The sequence below is a fragment of the Podarcis muralis genome, chromosome 7 (genome assembly GCF_964188315.1).
Source record: "Podarcis muralis chromosome 7, rPodMur119.hap1.1, whole genome shotgun sequence".
In the NCBI taxonomy this organism is placed as follows: Eukaryota; Metazoa; Chordata; class Lepidosauria; order Squamata; family Lacertidae; genus Podarcis; species Podarcis muralis.
Window position 1 is genome coordinate 75,131,034 of NC_135661.1, and position 17,621 is coordinate 75,148,654.

General features: G+C 43.6%; 1 protein-coding gene across 1 annotated transcript in view; it reads left to right on the forward strand.

The window, feature by feature from the left end:
• The first annotated feature begins 2,521 nt into the window (after positions 1 to 2,521).
• The window catches only part of LOC114603497 (lens fiber membrane intrinsic protein-like), a 48,789-nt gene continuing 33,689 nt past the window's right edge, over positions 2,522 to 17,621 (forward strand). Inside the window, exons 1-3 of the mRNA XM_077932139.1 lie at positions 2,522 to 2,736; positions 6,774 to 6,920; positions 8,607 to 8,720. Coding sequence (XP_077788265.1) covers positions 2,568 to 2,736; positions 6,774 to 6,920; positions 8,607 to 8,720 — 430 coding nt within the window. The 5' untranslated portion in view covers positions 2,522 to 2,567. The remainder of the gene's footprint in view (positions 2,737 to 6,773; positions 6,921 to 8,606; positions 8,721 to 17,621) is intronic.

A 17,621-nucleotide genomic window follows, 5' to 3' on the forward strand; every position in this document is an offset into this window, starting at 1 on the left:
GAAAATAGGGGCTTTCTATGGAAAAGCGGAATATTCCAGGATCAAATCAGAAACTGGGACAGCTTCTCTAAATCAGGGACATCCGTGGAATATAGGGACACTTGCAGGGTCTGAGATTCTCAGGACAGGGAAGGAGGGAACAGTTTTTTTACTTGCAAAGCACCCTGAGGACCTGCAGTATAGAAATGCTAAATGCCTGTCACAGTCTGCTGTGTCTGAGGACATCTCTTCACAACAGCACAATCTGCTGTAGACCTTTTTAAAGAAAAATCGAAACATAGTCTGCAACCGCATACCTTCCAAGTGCCCTGATTTTCCAGGGAAAGTCCCGGAATTACAAAGCCACCCTTGCTTCCGATTTCATCCTGGAATGTCCTTACAGTGGTGCCTCGCAAGATGAAAAGAATCCGTTCCGCGATTCTCTTCGTCTAGCGGTTTTTTCGTCTTGCGAAGCAACCCCTAAGAGGATTAGCGCTATTAGCGATTTAGCGGCTTAGCGGCTATTAAAGAATTAGCGGCTAAGCTGCTAAAAGGCTATCAGTGGCTTAGCGCCTTTGAAAAAGGGGGGGGGGGGAAAGCAAAAAAAATAAATGGCGAGACTCGAAAGACATTTTCGTCTTGCGAAGCAAGCCCATAGGGAAATTCGTCTTGCGAAGCAACTCAAAAACGGAAAACCCTTTCGTCTAGCGGGTTTTCCGTCTTGCAAGGCACCACTGTATTTCCCCTGCCAGTGCAGTTTCCACCCCCATCGTTCAGCCCGGACACTGAGGTCCAGCTCCGAGGGCCTTCTGGCGGTTACCTCCCTGCGAGATTACAGGGAACCAAGCCCAGGGCCTTCTCGGTGGTGGCACCTGCCCTGGGCAACGCCAACCCATCAGATGTCAAGGAACAACCACCTGACTTTTAGAAGACATCTGAAGGCAGCCCTGTTTATGTTTAGGGAAGTTTTAAATTACTGATGTTTTATTCTGTTTTAAATCTGTTGGGAACTGCCCAGAGTAGCTGGGGAAACCCAGCCGGATGGGCGGGGTATAAATAATATTTTTATTTTTATTTTTATTTTTTATTTTATTATTTATTTATTTATTTATTTATTATTATTATTATTATTATTATTATTATTATTATTATTATTATTATTGCAAGCTGAGCCAGTGCTTGTCCCGAGCAGTGGCTGCGGCTGTAGCAGCTGCAAGGAAAGTACACTGTTGCCTTTCCATGGCCGTGACTGCTGGCCTCTTCCCTCTTCCCCTTGGGCAGTTCCTAGCGGCTGCTGGAGAGCGGCCAAGAAGGATGAGAGGCTGCCACCACCGAGGCCCTGCCCCATGTGACCCACCAGCTCTGAGGGGCAGGCAGAGGACAGGGCCACGATGGGCAGGGAGAAAGAGGTATAGTGGTTAAGAGCAGTGGACTCGTAATCTGGTGAACTGGGTTCACTTCCCCGCTCCTCCACATGCAGCTGCTGGGTGATCTTGGGCTAGTCACACTTCTCTGAAGTATCTCAGCCTCACTCACCTCACAGAGTGTTTGTTGTGGGGGAGGAAGGGAAAGGAGATTGTTAGCCGCTTTGAGACTCCTTAAGGTGAGTTAAAGACGGGATATCAAATCCAAACTCTCCTCCTCCTCCTCCTCCTCCTCCTCCTTTTTGTAAATCTACCAAAGAATAAAACAGGATAAAAAACGGGATTAAGGGATTTTTCTCAGGGCAGTGGAGGGCATATGCTCTATGTTCTGTCGGGCGTGATGGAGGTGGCACTTGCCTAGGATTGCCATACGTCAGGAATTTCCCAGAAATCATCATCATCATCATCATAGCCGGAATACTGCAGTATTCGGAAGCAGCGTCTGGGCGGGAAATGTCCAGGAAAATCCTGTCGTGTGGCAACCAATGTCGGACGTCAGGATTTTGGTGATTTCCCATGTGAATAGCTCAAAAATGAGATTTTGCCTAAAAAGTTCAGTAACTTTGCAAAAAAAAAAAAAAAAAAAGAGCAGCTCTGGATGTTCACTTTTTGAAATATGTCAGCCCTACACTTGCCCCTCTTCTGATAGAAAATGCTTGGGAGATGGACAACAAATGGAGGGTCAAGGAGGGTCAGTTGAGGTTAGTGACAAATGTTCTTCTTTTCCATATAAAATAAGAGAACAAGAAGAGCATATGTTTAGAGAAGATTGGAAAATGTTTATTGAATATATGGGAAATAACTGTGTACAGCTGAAAATCCTGGCAGCATTTAGATAAATTCAGCAGTGTAAATAAGTTATGATGGATGTAATAATGGAATACTGAATGGTATAGTCTCTGTAAAATATGCAGGGATTGATGATATGTAAAACGAACCATGGGAAGAGAAGAAGGGAAGTCACTGATATCTTAAGGATGTAAACATTAGTACTTTAAATTGTAAAACAGAAAATTTAATAAAAATGAGAGAGAGAGATGTCCCTATTTTCATCTGAGGAAGGTTGGAGGGAATGCAACTGATGAAAAATAACATGAATATCTCCTTTCCGCAGGTTCATCATCCCTATTTCTCGCCTCTGTTACATAGCTGAGCATTCTCGCAATGAATGTCCTACAGTTTAGCACTGTGGTTTGTGCTTTCATCAGCCTCCTGTTCCTCCTCATTGCCCTGGGCTCAGATTACTGGTTGCAAAACAGTGTTTCCAACAATGGCCTGTGGGTAGGTTGTAATTCCAAAGATGGTTGTCATTCATTTGGGATGGATGTGCCAGGTAAGAACTTCTCTGTCTTCAGCTCTGAGTACTGTTGTTGAGTGTGAGAATTGAGTGTGCCTCCGGGAGCGAAGTCAAACCACTGCGTTAGCAGCATTGAAGTGACCTCCCCAGGGTGCAAGCCTGAGCAGTGTTCCTGGGGTGCTCAGGTGACAAGACTGTGCTCTTGGCCTTGCTGGTGTGGTCCAAAGGAAAGCAGAGTACCAGCTTAGCTGCGGAAGTTACTGGAAGGAGACATATAAGGTGTCATCCAACAGTCTTAGGGACTCCACTTTGGATTTGTGTAGGGTTTACTCCCTAGCCTTTTCTTCTCCTGTAGATATCCCACGAAGCAGCAGAGGTTTCCTTCCTTCTCCTAGATGGCCTACAGATCAGGAGTGCCAACTTGGCCCTGCAACTGTGGGTGCCTGGGGCTGTGGGTGCCATGCAGCGTGCATGGCCCTGGCACCGAAATTTGTGGGTGCCCGGCCCCTTCATGGGGGATTTTGTGGCTGCTCGAGCACCCAGGGAGTTGCCACCTATGCTACAGATGTCTTCCCAGGTTGATGAGCCCCATCTGCCCTTCACTTCCATCTTCAGCATGTGCAGAAACCACCCTCTTGATCATTGGACCCACTATTGATCTCATCTGCACAATCCCACCAGAGCCTCTCTTTGCACACAGGGGAAGTCCCTAGCTCACCAAGGGTCTGAGACCCATTGGCTGCCTTCACCTAGTTCAGCCAGCCAGTCAAAGTCATTCCTGGGAAGTGGCCATTGCCACATGCTGACTAGGAGCCACAGGTGAGAGTTGATTGCAGGGTAGGTATACAGCCAAAATGGCGATGGAGGTAGCAGCCTAGCCAGAACTTCCCTCCCTCAATTAAGCTTTTAATTAGGTTTTAGCCATTTTCAGACCCTATGTTTATATTTTTAGTTGTCATTTTGTTTTCTTTGCTTTTAGCCTACTGGTTTATTGTTTTATTGTTTCATTACCTATTGTTTTATGGCTCAACTCGATTTAGCGTAACAAGGAACACTAAAGAAGAAAGATTGCAGCCTTTGCGACTAACGCACAGTTTTCATCCATTGAACGTAAAACTTGGCCTTGACCTGATACAATGCTTCTAATTATCTGGAATGCCTGCTAGAAGGAAAAAACGAGGCATTAAGAGCCAAAACAGCATAATTGGGACTCACAATTCGGCCAACGCAGAGAAGAGGCGGAAAGCCAACACCTTCATTCCTAGCTCAGAAACAGAGCAAACTGTGCTGGGGGAACCCTTCCCCAATCTAAGAAGGAAGGAGATGATCCAACCCCCCCTCTTTCAAGGAGGGAAGGAGATGATCTGACCCAGAAAACAGGAATAGGAAGGATTCTCCCTAGCCCAAATGCTCCCCCACCCATTTCCTTAGAACAAGACAATAGAGGAACTTATTTCCAGCAGATTCCAGATTTATACCCTTACCAAGAGATTTGCATGTCAGCAGAAACTATGGTCTTAGTTCTTCAAAGACTGAATGAATTTTTCACCAAAATAGCTAATATAGAGGAATACTTGGATATTTGCCCTCCCTCTATAAATGCCCAAAGGGCTAAAAGGAGGATTAGACACATCTATGCCAGTCAATACGAGTCACAGATGAAATAAGGCCTTGCCAAGTCCTCCAAGTGAACCAGATAATGCTTGAGATTCATCGAAATGAGTACAGGTGGATGAATTGCAGGTTAATTACGACATCCTTATCTCAGCTTTTGAACTGCTATTACCAAAAAGTCGATCTGAAAAATTTCCATTTCCTGCCCAGTTTAAGAAACATCACACACCTATTTATGACTTTTAGAACTCCAGCTCTTCCATCTCGACTTATAGAGATGAAAAACATCTTATGGCGGTCTCACCCAATAAGGGTTTTCAAGGATGAGACAGTGAGGCAGCTGGTCCCTGGCAGAGAACCAAAGCAAACACCGATAAGGGAAGCTCAATTAAACAATAGAAACACTACCTGCACAAAGGAGGAAGATAAACTCGTGAGTTCAGAATTAGAAGAACTGAAGAGGAGATTATTGAGTATAAAGACAGAGATCTCAATTCAAAACATAGAATCATAGAATCATAGAATCATAGAGTTGGAAGAGACCACAAGGGCCATCGAGTCCAACCCCCTGCCAAGCAGGAAACACCATCAGAGCACTCCTGACATATGGTTGTCAAGCCTCTGCTTAAAGACCTCCAAAGAAGGAGACTCCACCACACTCCTTGGCAGCAAATTCCACTGTCGAACAGCTCTTACTGTCAGGAAGTTCTTCCTAATGTTTAGGTGGAATCTTCTTTCTTGTAGTTTGGATCCATTGCTCCGTGTCCGCTTCTCTGGAGCAGCAGAAAACAGCCTTTCTCCCTCCTCTATGTGACATCCTTTTATATATTTGAACATGGCTATCATATCACCCCTTAACCTCCTCTTCTCCAGGCTAAACATGCCCAGCTCCCTTAGCCGTTCCTCATAAGGACATTAGAGCCTGGAACACAATATTGAAATATGCCCAATAGCCCTTCATCTCGAAGAAAGACTCCTGTGCAATTTCCTGAACCTTTCCCAAGCGATAGCGATGGAGAAGATGAACCCGGCGACCCTGACACTCTCACGGCAACAACTTCTAAAGAACTTAATGCCGTGGATAGATTCCTGAAACCAAGCACCCAGGCTATACCAGGGCCTTTGCCTAATACTCCTAAAACTTATGAGAACGACCGACTTTCTCTACTGTATCTTTGGCGAGATAGGACGGACGGAGTCTCTGAACATGAAGCTGGCTCTCTTCTCGCTAGTGACCCCCATTTTACAGCACATGCCTCTTTAATACTCCCAAAGGCACAGAAAGAATCAATAGCCCCCCAGCTACCTTATGAGGGAGAGAGGGATTGACAGTTAGGGGACCAGTGTGGGGCTCCCCTCGCTACCTGGGGTGTGGCTGGATGGGTTTTACCTACCGGGGATGTTTGTCCTGCTGATTTTTCATCTCAATATTATACCTTTTCGATTTGGGAGACTTGGCCCAGGGATGTTATGTTAGTGAGGGGATATCATTCCTTTATAGGTGAGGCTAGCGTGGGGTCTGGGATTGCCACCGTCGAAGGGCAAGAGAGGAACGGTGTTAGGGGTAGATGTTATCGGCAAAGGGTTTTGAGATGCGGTGATGCTTGAACCCCTTCCAATCTACGCCTCATCCCAAGGGACGAGGGTGGGGTGAGCAGGGATTACCCACCTCCGTCATTGGTGCTGTGCAATGCCAGGTCCATAGGCAATAAAACCACCACCTTGCGAGACTTCTTTATCTCGCAGAGGGTTGACCTGGCTTGCGTGACGGAGACCTGGGTGCGCGAAGGTGAAGTAGTCACCTTGCATGAGATGACACCACCAGGTTTCACCATCCTCCACCAATCGCGGACTGTTTGTAGCATTGTTTATCCCGGAGGATTGCTCTTTCAGAGCTCTGCCATCACCATCAATCTCCAGCATTGAATGTGTTGGCCTAGTGTCGGGCACCAAGGAGAACTTGGCTGTCTTATTATTATTATTTATTATTAAAAGTGGACAGACTATCCCAAAAAGTGCACAGTGGTTCTAGCCCTTTCACAACACCCCATGCATCCTGCTAGGAGTACTCAGTGTATAGTATTCAAACCAGGAAGAGACTTTAATTTCTAAGGTACACAGCAGTGTGTGAGGCAGTTCATGGTTCTTCAACTGCCATGAAGAGCCCAGTGTGACTAGAGTTAGGACCTTTACACTCTCTCTCTCTCTCTCTCTCTCTCTCTCTCTCTCTCTCTCTCTCTGTGTGTGTGTGTGTGTGTGTATGCTGGTAATCGTATCTTGGTAAAGTTTATGTCAGTGCTACCATAAAATGGATGCTATGGGCAACAACAAAAAAGAACAGTTGACAGTAGTCTGTACTGTCTTTACTATTTTTAATACATGAATGAGTCCTATTGTTCAATCCCATTGATATATTTAACCCTCTTCTTTCTTTCTTTCTCTTCCTTCCTTCCTGAAAGATTACTACCATGCTACCCGAGCCTTCATGTTCTTCGGGATGATTGCTGGAGCCGTCTCTTGCCTTACGCTTTTTGGCAAATTTTTTGACTTTCAATTTGGCTCCCTCTCCAAGACCAAGACCGCAGCTGTAGCCAGCCTTGTTGCAGGTAACCTGGGCATCATAACCATCTGATTCCACAGTCAGTTCAAGCTTCTCAAACCCCAGAACTCAGATGTATATACCTAACAAACTATTATTAGCGGAACTAAGTTATACTCAGAGTTGTTGTTGTTGTTGTTTAGTCGTTTAGTTGTGTCCGACTCTTCATGACACCATGAACCAGAGCATGCCAGGCACTTCTGTCTTCCACTGCCTCCCACAGTTTGGTCAAACTCATGCTGGTAGCTTCGAGAACACTGTCCAACTATCTCGTCCTATGTCGTCCCCTTCTCCTTGTGCCCTCAATCTTTCCCAACATCAGGGTCTTTTCCAGGGAGTCTTCTCTCCTCGTGAGGGGGCCAAAGTATTGCAGCCTCAGCTTCAGGATCTGTCCTTCCAGTGAGCACTCAGGGCTGGTTTCCTTAAGAATGGGTAGGTTTAATCTTCTTGCAGTCCATGGGACTCTCAAGAGTCTCCTCCATGGACAAAGACAACAGGCATATGCTCAGAGCAGACCCACTCAAATTGATGGATATGGTTAAAAGGTGCAATGCAACCCCAGCCCTTTCCATCCCTGGTTTCAAAGTTACAAAGGAGAAATGGGGGTGCAAAGGGCTTTCAAAGCCTCGCCAGGGCAACTGCTATCCACCTGCTATGTTGGAGTCAGAAATCAGCCATGTGGGTTGGCTTCAAAAGGCACACTGTGAGAAGTGGCTTCCATTGAATGAAAACCACATCCCCCTTCTTGAGTATAGCATGCTTCTAAGACTTTCCCCTTTTAACCTCATGCTGCCACAACCAAGCGGGATGAAGAATTTGCCTGGCAAGAGGAACAGCACGGGAAGGTGGCTACTAGCTGTGCTGACCAGCCTGGTTCTCTGGATCCTGGGAGAATAAGCCACAGGCTTGGCAGGCAGAGGAGGGCAGCAGAGCAGGGCAGTGGCTGCCACCTGTTCTGGCTGTCCCTCTACATCTCACCTGGGCCACCCACCCACCACTTCTCATCACACTGTATATTACATCGCCACCTGTCTGTGTTCAAGTGAACTGCAGAGTGATGGCACACTTATCTTTTTATTGCATGTTACACATATAAAGACAGTTAAACAACGGCATATGAAAACAATTTGAAAAATAAGAACCGTAAATATAAAAATCTGTTTAAAACAACAGCATCTGCATATCCATCCGTTCAGATCCAGTACAGATACCAGCTGAGATAAAGATTTTAGTAGGGTTGTTGAAAGAGGAACATCTTTACCAGGCACTAAAAAGACAAGAGAGAATTTGCTTGAGGATATGTAGTGGGAGGGAGTTCCAAGTGTTACCACATCAAAGGCCCAATTTTGACATAATGTGGAACGAACCTCCTCATAGGCTGGGGCCTGCAGGATGCCATCTCCTGCAGAACACAGTGGTCAGCTTGCGATGTAGGGGGTGAGTTAATCCTTTAAACATGCTGGTTCCTAACTGCTTAGGACTTTGTACACCAATAACCGCACCCTGAACCTACCCTGGCAGTTAATTGGCAGCCAGTGCACATCTTTCAGCAGCAGCATAATTTGATGATGATGTTTGGCTTTGGTGAGCAACTGAGCCTCTTCATTTTGTACAAGCTGAATTTTCCTGGTCATCTTCCAGGATTTGATTTATACATAATCTAATATCCTAATGCATTTTCCCCCTTTAATAGCTCTTTGCGTCATGATTGCCATGGCCACCTTCACAGGGCAGACAGAAGGAAAAGGACCTTACGGATGGTCTTTTGGCTTGGGCTGGGCCTCCTTTCCTCTCTTCCTTATGACTGGTGAGTATTTGTCGAATGGGAAATGCTGAAAATGTACGTCTTCCTTTCAAGGTTTACCTTCACACAGAGTTCCCAGCTGCATTCTTTCATTACAGAACAGTCTGGGGCTGATCTACAGGTTTAGCATCATCACGTAGTCGTGCCCCTGGCAGCGTGCCACATTGGCTGTGGGTAGAGGTTCACATATTGGACAGTTTCCGGGTGTGACATGCCATACACTTGATTCCACTCTCAGCAAAAGAGGAAGAGGGCGGAATGTGAACCAATCCCCTGGGTGTGCTGCTTTTCTGAAAGCATGGATTACTTCTGTATGTTTTGCATTGAAAACCATTCAGAAATGTCGTTCTCCCTTCTTACCTACCCTCTGAAGGAATCAGGTTCCCCCAGATTCAGCTCGAAGGGCAGGAAAAACATCTGAATCAAGTTTGACCTGAATATGTAGACAGGACTTCCAGACTACAGAAGTGCATTTGTGCCAAACTTCAGCAATTTGGAATTCATTGGCCTTATTCCTTAGAAACTCCTCCAGAGACATTAGCTGTATATTCATTATTCCAGAATGAATATATACCGAGAACTTTCCCCACCCTCTAAGAAGTCCACAGGCAATCTAATCTATTTTTTTTGAGCCGGTAAACCGCTCCTTGATAAACTGTTTTCATTCCAAAAATGGCAGCTTATTGCAAATTGATTTTGCCTTACCCCACAGTGCAACCCTTTGAAAACTTATAAAAACAGGTGTAGGTGGGGTGAGGAGGAGCACCTACTTCTGCCCAATGACTTATATATGGACCAAGGAGAATATCTGCATAAGGCAGCTTCTTATGATCAAAGTCAACACTGTCTGAGTATTTCCAGGATCATGTGTGTTCAGGGTAGACGTCTTTAGTAATGGCTTTGCCATTTTTTCCTTCTGTAGTGTGGGAGAGCAGAAACTGAACTGGGATCCTCAAGTGGACTTCTGGCTGATATGTCACATGAAATCTTAGAGTTGGAAAAGACCCCAAGGGTCATCTAGTCCAGCCCCCTGCTATGCAGGAAACTCAGCTAGAGCATCCATGACAGAAGGCCACCCAACCTCTGTTTAAAAACCTCCAAGGAAGGAGAGTCTACCACCTCTTGTGGGAGTCTGTTCCACTGCCAAACAGCTCTTACTGTTAAAAGTTTTTCTGAATGTTTAGTTGGAATCTCCTTACTCGAAGCCACTGGTTTGAGTCATACCCTCCAGTGCAGGAGAAATCAAGCATGTTCCCTCCTCCATGTGACAGCCCTTAAGATATTTGAGGATGGCTATCATATCTCCTCTTAGTCTCCCCTTTAGCAGGCTAAATATACTCAGCTCCTCATAAGGCTTAATTTCCAGACCCTTGATCATCTTGGTTGCCCTCCTCTGCACACGTTCCAGCTTGTTCAACATCCTTCTTAAATTGTGGTGCCCAGAATTGGACACAGTGTTCCAAGTGTACTCTGACCAAGGCAGAATAGAGTGGTGCTATTACAGTGGTACCTCGGGTTAAGAACTTAATTCGTTCCAGAGGTCCATTCTTAACCTGAAACTGTTCTTAACCTGAAGACCACTTTAGCTAATAGGGCCTCCCGCTGCTGCCGCGCGATTTCTCATCCTGAAGCAAAGTTCTTAACCCGAGGTACTATTTCTGGGTTAGCGGAGTCTGTAACCTGAAGCGTATGTAACCTGAGGTACTTCCCTTGATCAGGACACTATACTTCTGTTGATGCAGCCCTAGAATAGCGTAAGCTTTTTTTGCTGCTGCATCACATTATTGACTCCTTTAAGTTTGTCATCTACTAAGACCCCTAGACCCCTTTCACATGTACTGCTAGTAAGCAAGGTGTCCCCCATCCTATATTTGTGTGTCTGGTTCTTCCTGCCTAAGTGCAGAACCTTACACTTGTCCTTATTGAAATTCATTTTGTTAGCTTGCACCCAGTTCTCCAATCTGTTAAGGTCATTTTGAATTCTGATTATGTCCTCTGCAGCATTAGCTACCCCTCCCAGTTTGGTGTCAATGGCTTGGAGAGGGACATCTTGGCTTCAACATATGCATTTTATGATCAAATTCATTTAGAAATGTTTACATTGAACTAATACATGTCGTGAATACATTTTTAATATGTTTTTTGCATAATTTAAATAAACATTTTACATACTAATGTGAGAATGGGGTATAACAGGCCAGAACTAGGCTGATCCACCTATCCCTAGACACCTCCATTTCTACCTAGGACTTGTCCCTTGCAAAAGTCTCAAAATGTGCAAAGAATGTAGTTCTGTGGAAGAAAATACCGTACTGGCCTGAATATAAGCCGCACCCGCAAATAAGCCGCACCTTTAAAATTCAAAGGGGGGTGGGGAGAAAAAAAAAGACAATACTCGAATATAAGCCACTCCCTTAAAATTGGCAAATGTAGAAGAAAATCCTATGGGTACTAGAGAGGACGCGCAAGTGGGTTAAACACTGTAGCACCATAAATGCAAATTTAAAAAATCGATACTGCACTGTAAGATATGGGGAAAGTGATAAATGACCTTAGAATTAATTGCACAACAGTCTCAAATTGGCAATAAAACATTTTTTGTTCCATTTTACCATATGTCTGTTTCAGCAGCGATTTCATGAAAGCCAATTTTTGTAAGGTCCCGAATTTAAGCCTCACTTTAACTTTTCCAGTTGGAATTTGGGGGGGGAAGTGCAGCTTATATTCGGGCCAATACGGTATATGTCCGTCCATTAGAATGGCAGGGGTTTGGGGATCAGAGCATGTTCCCATCTTTGAGCAAGAGAAGTAATCTTGGGGTCAATGATCAGGATAACTTGGGTGATGTTTTATTCTGCTCTGCCAATTGCCCGATTCAGCTCCTTCTCTCTCCTGACAGGTGCGCTGGCTTTCCTCTTAGATGGGTCAGCATGAACATGAGGGAAAGGCTCTGCTACCATTTCAGATGGCACCTGGTGCTTTGTTGATCACGTGGGATGCAAACACAGCCTGCACCAAGGCAAGCTGGACCTGGAGGAAATAACTATACTTTCATGACGAAACTGATGCGTTATATAATAGCAATAGGGTTAAGAAACAGCAACGTAGTCCCTTCACCACAAATTGGAATCTATTAACTCAGTACTGTGGAACAGAGCTACCAAGAGAAGACACAACTCCCAGCATCCCATACCACCGGCCTTTCTGACTTAGAAGAGCAAAAGACAGGCTAACTTTGGTTTAGAAGGAAATCATTCCTTCCCCAAATGGTGACATTCGTTTTTTTTAAAAAGAGATTAAAGAGTATATACAGGATATTGTTTGCTTAGCATATGCAACTATTATTAATGAAGAATAGTGATGAATAGTAGTCAATGGCTGGGTTAAAGATAAGGAATGAATAGACCAGACATCTTCTATGCATCCAGAAGAAAGGAATAGCCTATGGCTATGCAGTAAATCATATGCTTTGCGGTATTGCCTTCACATTTTGTATGAGCACATGACCTTTGTGATTCACCTGTTTTTCTCCTATATCTTGTGGTTTTAATGATGAATAATATATTTAAAATGGACCCAAAGATTCCCATGCCTAAAAGGCAGCCTGCATATGACGACAGAAACACGGCTTTCGATTCAGAATCAGGTCAGGTTCTAGCCCTGCAAAGTCATTAGAAGCAATAGAACCTCCCTCTTCTCCATCTCTTGATAGGCCTTCCTCTGTCTGTCTCTCAAACATGAAAGTTCTCTGAGAAAAATGGTTCTTCTTGCCAAGCTCCTTCGGGGCATTTTAATTAGACCTGAATGTGACTTTTTCTTTAACAGAATGTTCCCCTAGTCAACCTACTTGTTGAGCCTTCATCCAGATGTGTTTGCAAAAAACGGGTTAGGCAAAGGTTAGACTGTGTCTGGTCTTTATTGAGCCTCCATTCTGATTTGCTTGTGGGACAGTCATGCAACAATCAGCATTCATCCTGCCTTCATCACTGTTGGATGTTTATATGTCTTCCCGTTAATCACTTCTCCACACACACAAACACATCCCTTGTCAGTACATTCCCCCCTCGTCAACCTAAGGGTTGTAGCCAACAAATTTCTAATCAGAGTAGACCCATGACCTAGGTTGGTCACAGCCATTAATTTCAGTGGATCTACACTAAAGGAGTAGCATCGACTAGAACTCTCTGTTTCTGTCAAGTGGTTACATAACTTTCATATTACAATATTTATCCAAATAGTCTTTAAATTTCTTCCAGTCTTCTTGATGTTCCTCTTCTTTCTGGTCGCGGATTCTCCCGGTGAAAGAAACAATTAGGCCTAGGATTAAAATGGAATTAAATTTATAAATAAGAAAATGTACGATAAGGAAAGCTATGTAACATGAATAGGACTGTGATATGGTCTTTTGAAACACTGATGTTGGAAACTGCTACATATAATTACTAAGAAATTCGGATGGAAGAGATTCGAGGAAGTCAAATACTAAGTTTATGAAGATGGATGGTACTTAATTTTAATTAATTAAGTGGTAATATGTTGTATGTATCTTTTATCTTTTTTCTCTTTTTCTTTTCTTTTTTGTTTCTTTTTATTATTGTTAATCTTTCATTTCTTTACTATGTTTATCTACTGAAAATAATAAATATTATTTGGGGAAAAACCAAAAGAACTCTCTGTTTCTGTTTTTAAAGTGATTTTGTAGTGTCAGGGCTACCAAGCCCTTTCATCCACTTCATTTGCACAAACTTGAATTCACAGCCTGTACTTGACTCCTTCCCACGAAACAGGGACAATCTGGAGGCATCCCAACTGAGCACTGTTAAATTTACCTCCAGTGAAACTATTCGGAAAAAGAAATATGCGACCCTGAACCATGTTGACATTACCAATCTTACAAAAAGAGATTCTAAAATAAAATAAAATGAAATGCTTTATTTTTCTCTCAGTGACTGCTGTGTGCAAAATCTCCCCCTCCCCTTCAATAAAATGAACATCCATTTAGGGACTCCTCAAAACTGAGTGAAAAGGCGATAAAATGGCAAATACCATTCAATATATACTTATGTAAAGTGATGCATGTCGGGGGAAGAAAACCTTAATTTCACACATATGCTCATGAGGTTCACTGAAGTGGCAGGGATGCACCGGGAATGAGACCTTGGGTTGGTAGTGGCTAGCTCAATGAAGATGTCAGCCTAGTATGCGGCAGCTGTGAAAAATGCAAATTCTATGTTAGGGACCATTATGAAAAGAATTGAAAATAAAACTGCAGGTATTATAGTGCTGTTATACAAATCTTTGATGCAGGCTGATGGTGTTTAAAGAGGCAGATCAGGCACTCAGAGTAGAAAATGCAGAGCAACGTGGACCTATGGTCTGATTTGGTTTAAGGCAACTTCCTTTATCCTATGACAGGAGCTGAACATCATCAAGAGAAACAATTCCTGAAAGAGAGAACAGCAGGTACTTTTACAGGCAGGGCCAGATTTAGGTTTGATGAGGCCCTTAGCAGCTGAAGGTAATGGGGCCTTTTTTATGTCCAGCGTCCTATGTCAACAACACATTGTGACTGTTTTTTATTATGAATATATGCTATATGGTAATTTATGGACCTAACAGGTATCTAAAGCCATTTGCACATAACAGTCCATGCAGAATGTAGGCACCCTGTATATAGAAATGAGAAAACCAGTGATATTTTAGGGAGCAGGCTAGCAGGCAGGGCCCATTACTTACTTCACAGGAGCCTACACAACACAAAACACTGTTGCTGTATGTAGGTTTTATTTGTTTTTTATCATATATTTTGGAAATGTACATCCAGGTTTTTTTCCTTTAAATTTTTTTGGGGGGCTCCAAGAGTGTGGAACCTTAAGCTATAGCTTGTTCAGCTTATACGTAAATCTGGCACTGTTTACAGGGTTTAAAAAATTATATTCCTCTCCTATTATCCTGCCTTTCTGTTTTGATTCCATATGCCAGCAGAGGGGGACACGATCAGGTTAGGTTGCAATTCCTAGGCAAACCAAAGTTGGGTGTAGGATAGTTGCAGCTGAAGACAATGCAGATGTCCAATGAGAGAAGGAGGGAAGGGAGGGACGAGAGCAGTTGGGTGCAAGTCCCCATAATCAGGAATGTGTGTTCTCCACCCCCCCCCCCCCACCCAGCCAAAATGTCCATCAATCTGAAAGATCTAAAAATACTTGTGAATGAAATGGGAGCAAAGGCACAGGACCCCTATAAAAGTGCCTCTCACTCCCTGTTTTGTTTCATTAGAGTGCAGATTTGTAAAACGGTGTGTCTCCATAACACATGGGAAGCACAGCTTCTATAAGCGGCACATTCATTGTAGTGGGCCCAAGGAAGTGAAGCTCTCCCCCCAGCCAAGATTACATATGCAGGCACTTCCTTGAACTTCAGGTGCATGACTAAAACTTTATTGTTTTGTTAGGCATTTTAAGATAGTGGCTGGTTTTATGATACATCTTTTATTGTTTGATATACCTGTATCCCGTAAGTTGTTGAAAAGGTAGATGATTAAGCGGTGTAGAAATGTCTTAAATAAGAAATAAAATTATTATGTAAATCAGTTTCGTACAGGTTCATACGGCAATAAACATGGTATAACATTTATCCCAGGAGATCCCTCTGTAATGTTCTGAGTGTTGAGAGTGGGCTGTAGTTACGTCCTTTCTGGTATGAATATGAAATAAATTTTAATTTAATTTAATTTAATTTAATTTTTAATTATTTTTTCTACCCCGCCCATCTGGCTGGGTTTCTTTTCCAGTGTTCATGGAATGAGTCACTAGCATATATATTTTTTCATTCTTTCTACCTTCTTTTGTCAGTTTTTTTCCATTACAGCTATGGACCAAGCCTCGATGACTCACTCATTTGTCATGTTCAAGTGTGCTGTTTTCCATTTCTTAAAAGGATACAGTTAGCAGAGCCTAATTATTCTGATAAACAGTAACAACAATATTTAGCAATGGGTGGTGGCAGAGGTTGGGGTGGCTTACTTGTTCCTCAGCAATGGGGAATAATCTCATGATTGGAAAACCCTTGTGGACTTTTTGCACAAAAAGGAAAATGAACTTGTGATATCTGGGTTTGACGACTAAAAAGTACGGAAAGTAGAAGAGTTGAGCGTTATTGTGGAGCAAGGGTTTTGCGTAAGCCTGTAAAGCTGATAGACTGAGCACCAAAAGTCTTCCCACCCCCTTTCTTTTCTTGTTTCTTCTTTCTTTTCTTTCTTTTCATTCTTATGTTTAAAAAAGATGCTTCATATTTGATGGAAACTGTTGTATATTGCTTTTTCTATTCCCCCCCGCAAGCTTTAATGAAAACCTTTTTTAAAAGAAAGAAAATCCAATGGGGCTTAATCTTGGCTCAGCTGAACAGTTGGTAGAGCATGAGAATCTTAATCTCAAGGTCTTGGGTTCAAGCCCCATTTGGGCCAAAGATTGCAGGGGTTGGACTAGATGACCCTTGCGGCTAGATGACCCTACAATTCTATGACTCTAAAATAAAGAAGCTACAATGAGGAAAGCATCTGAGCAGGTTTGGGAACCTCAAGCAGATGGGCCAGACATCTGGTCCACTGCCTCCACTCCTTACCCTTCTCCTAGCAGTTAGGTCTAATCATAGTAGTGCCAGCTGGCCAGGGGGAGATAATAATTAATGCCCTGGCTTCCTCCTGTGTCTTTAGCTGTGGTTTGATTTGCAGAAACCAGCAAGTGTAGATTTCGCTCTGGACATGTCTGCAGATGTAGATGCCACTCATAATGAGATTCATCTGCTATAACAGCAGAGCCAAGATTTGGGTGGATGGAAGGGATTTTATCCTCAAAATGCTTCGCAAACAAGTCACAAAGAGCTACCTTTGGTTCTATCACCTCCTTTGGGCCAGGATGTAAAAGGCCCCGTACACCCCAGAAAAGCTCTGCCTGACGACATAATGAGGATGCAATGGAGGCAGCAAAGTATGCCTTCTTTGCTGCCTTCACTGCCTCTAGGTAGGCTCAATAATGAGCCCTTCCCAGTGTTTGGTTGCATTCATATGGATCTTTCCTCCACTTGCGTTCAAGCCATTTCCCAGCTTGTTTCCTCGTCCTAAGCTCTGGAGTATACCAGGGGGACAAACGGGCTTCACAAAGTGGGAGAGGGCACTCAGAGCGATCGTGTCAATAGCCCAAGCCATTCAGGTGTTCCAGAGGTCAGCCAGAGCTTCGACAGGGGCGCCAGTCATATCAGCCAGAAAACCTCCCAGAACCATTTGGAATCCCACTGGATCCATCAGCCTCTGGGGGCGGACCTTCCGAATAGGTTCCCCCGCCTCTGCAGAGGGGAAAAGGGCACTCCCATGGGTGGTGGAATCAGAGCATGCCTGGCCCTTGTTCCAGAGTGAAGACTTCACCTGAAGAAAAGAGGAAGGCATTCTGAGCCAGGTGGGATTAAACATCTCTATATTTAAGCAGGAGGGAAAGCGAAATTTTTCAGTAGCTGAAGGTTGGTGAATTTTGATTCAGGGAACAAATGAGAGGGACTAAAAGCAATTTATTTTATTTTTCCACTGGACTACATATAAACTTTTTTTTTCTAATTTTGACGATGCCAACTTTGCTGATACACTTGTCCGATCCACTTTTTAAAGTGAAGCAGTCCTGGATTTGTATGCGGATTGGAGCACAGCTATCCATTGGATTAGACATGTCTTTGAATTTTGTGGCTCGGTTCCAGTACAAAAATGTGCATTTTATCGCAGACATGCATTTCTGAGCATACAGAATGTATATTTGGTTGGGTGGGGTGGATGAGTACAAAATGTGTACTTTAGGGGAAAGGGCATACAACTTAGATGTGAAATGTTGCTGCTTTTTGTTATCTACAGAAAATGGGACA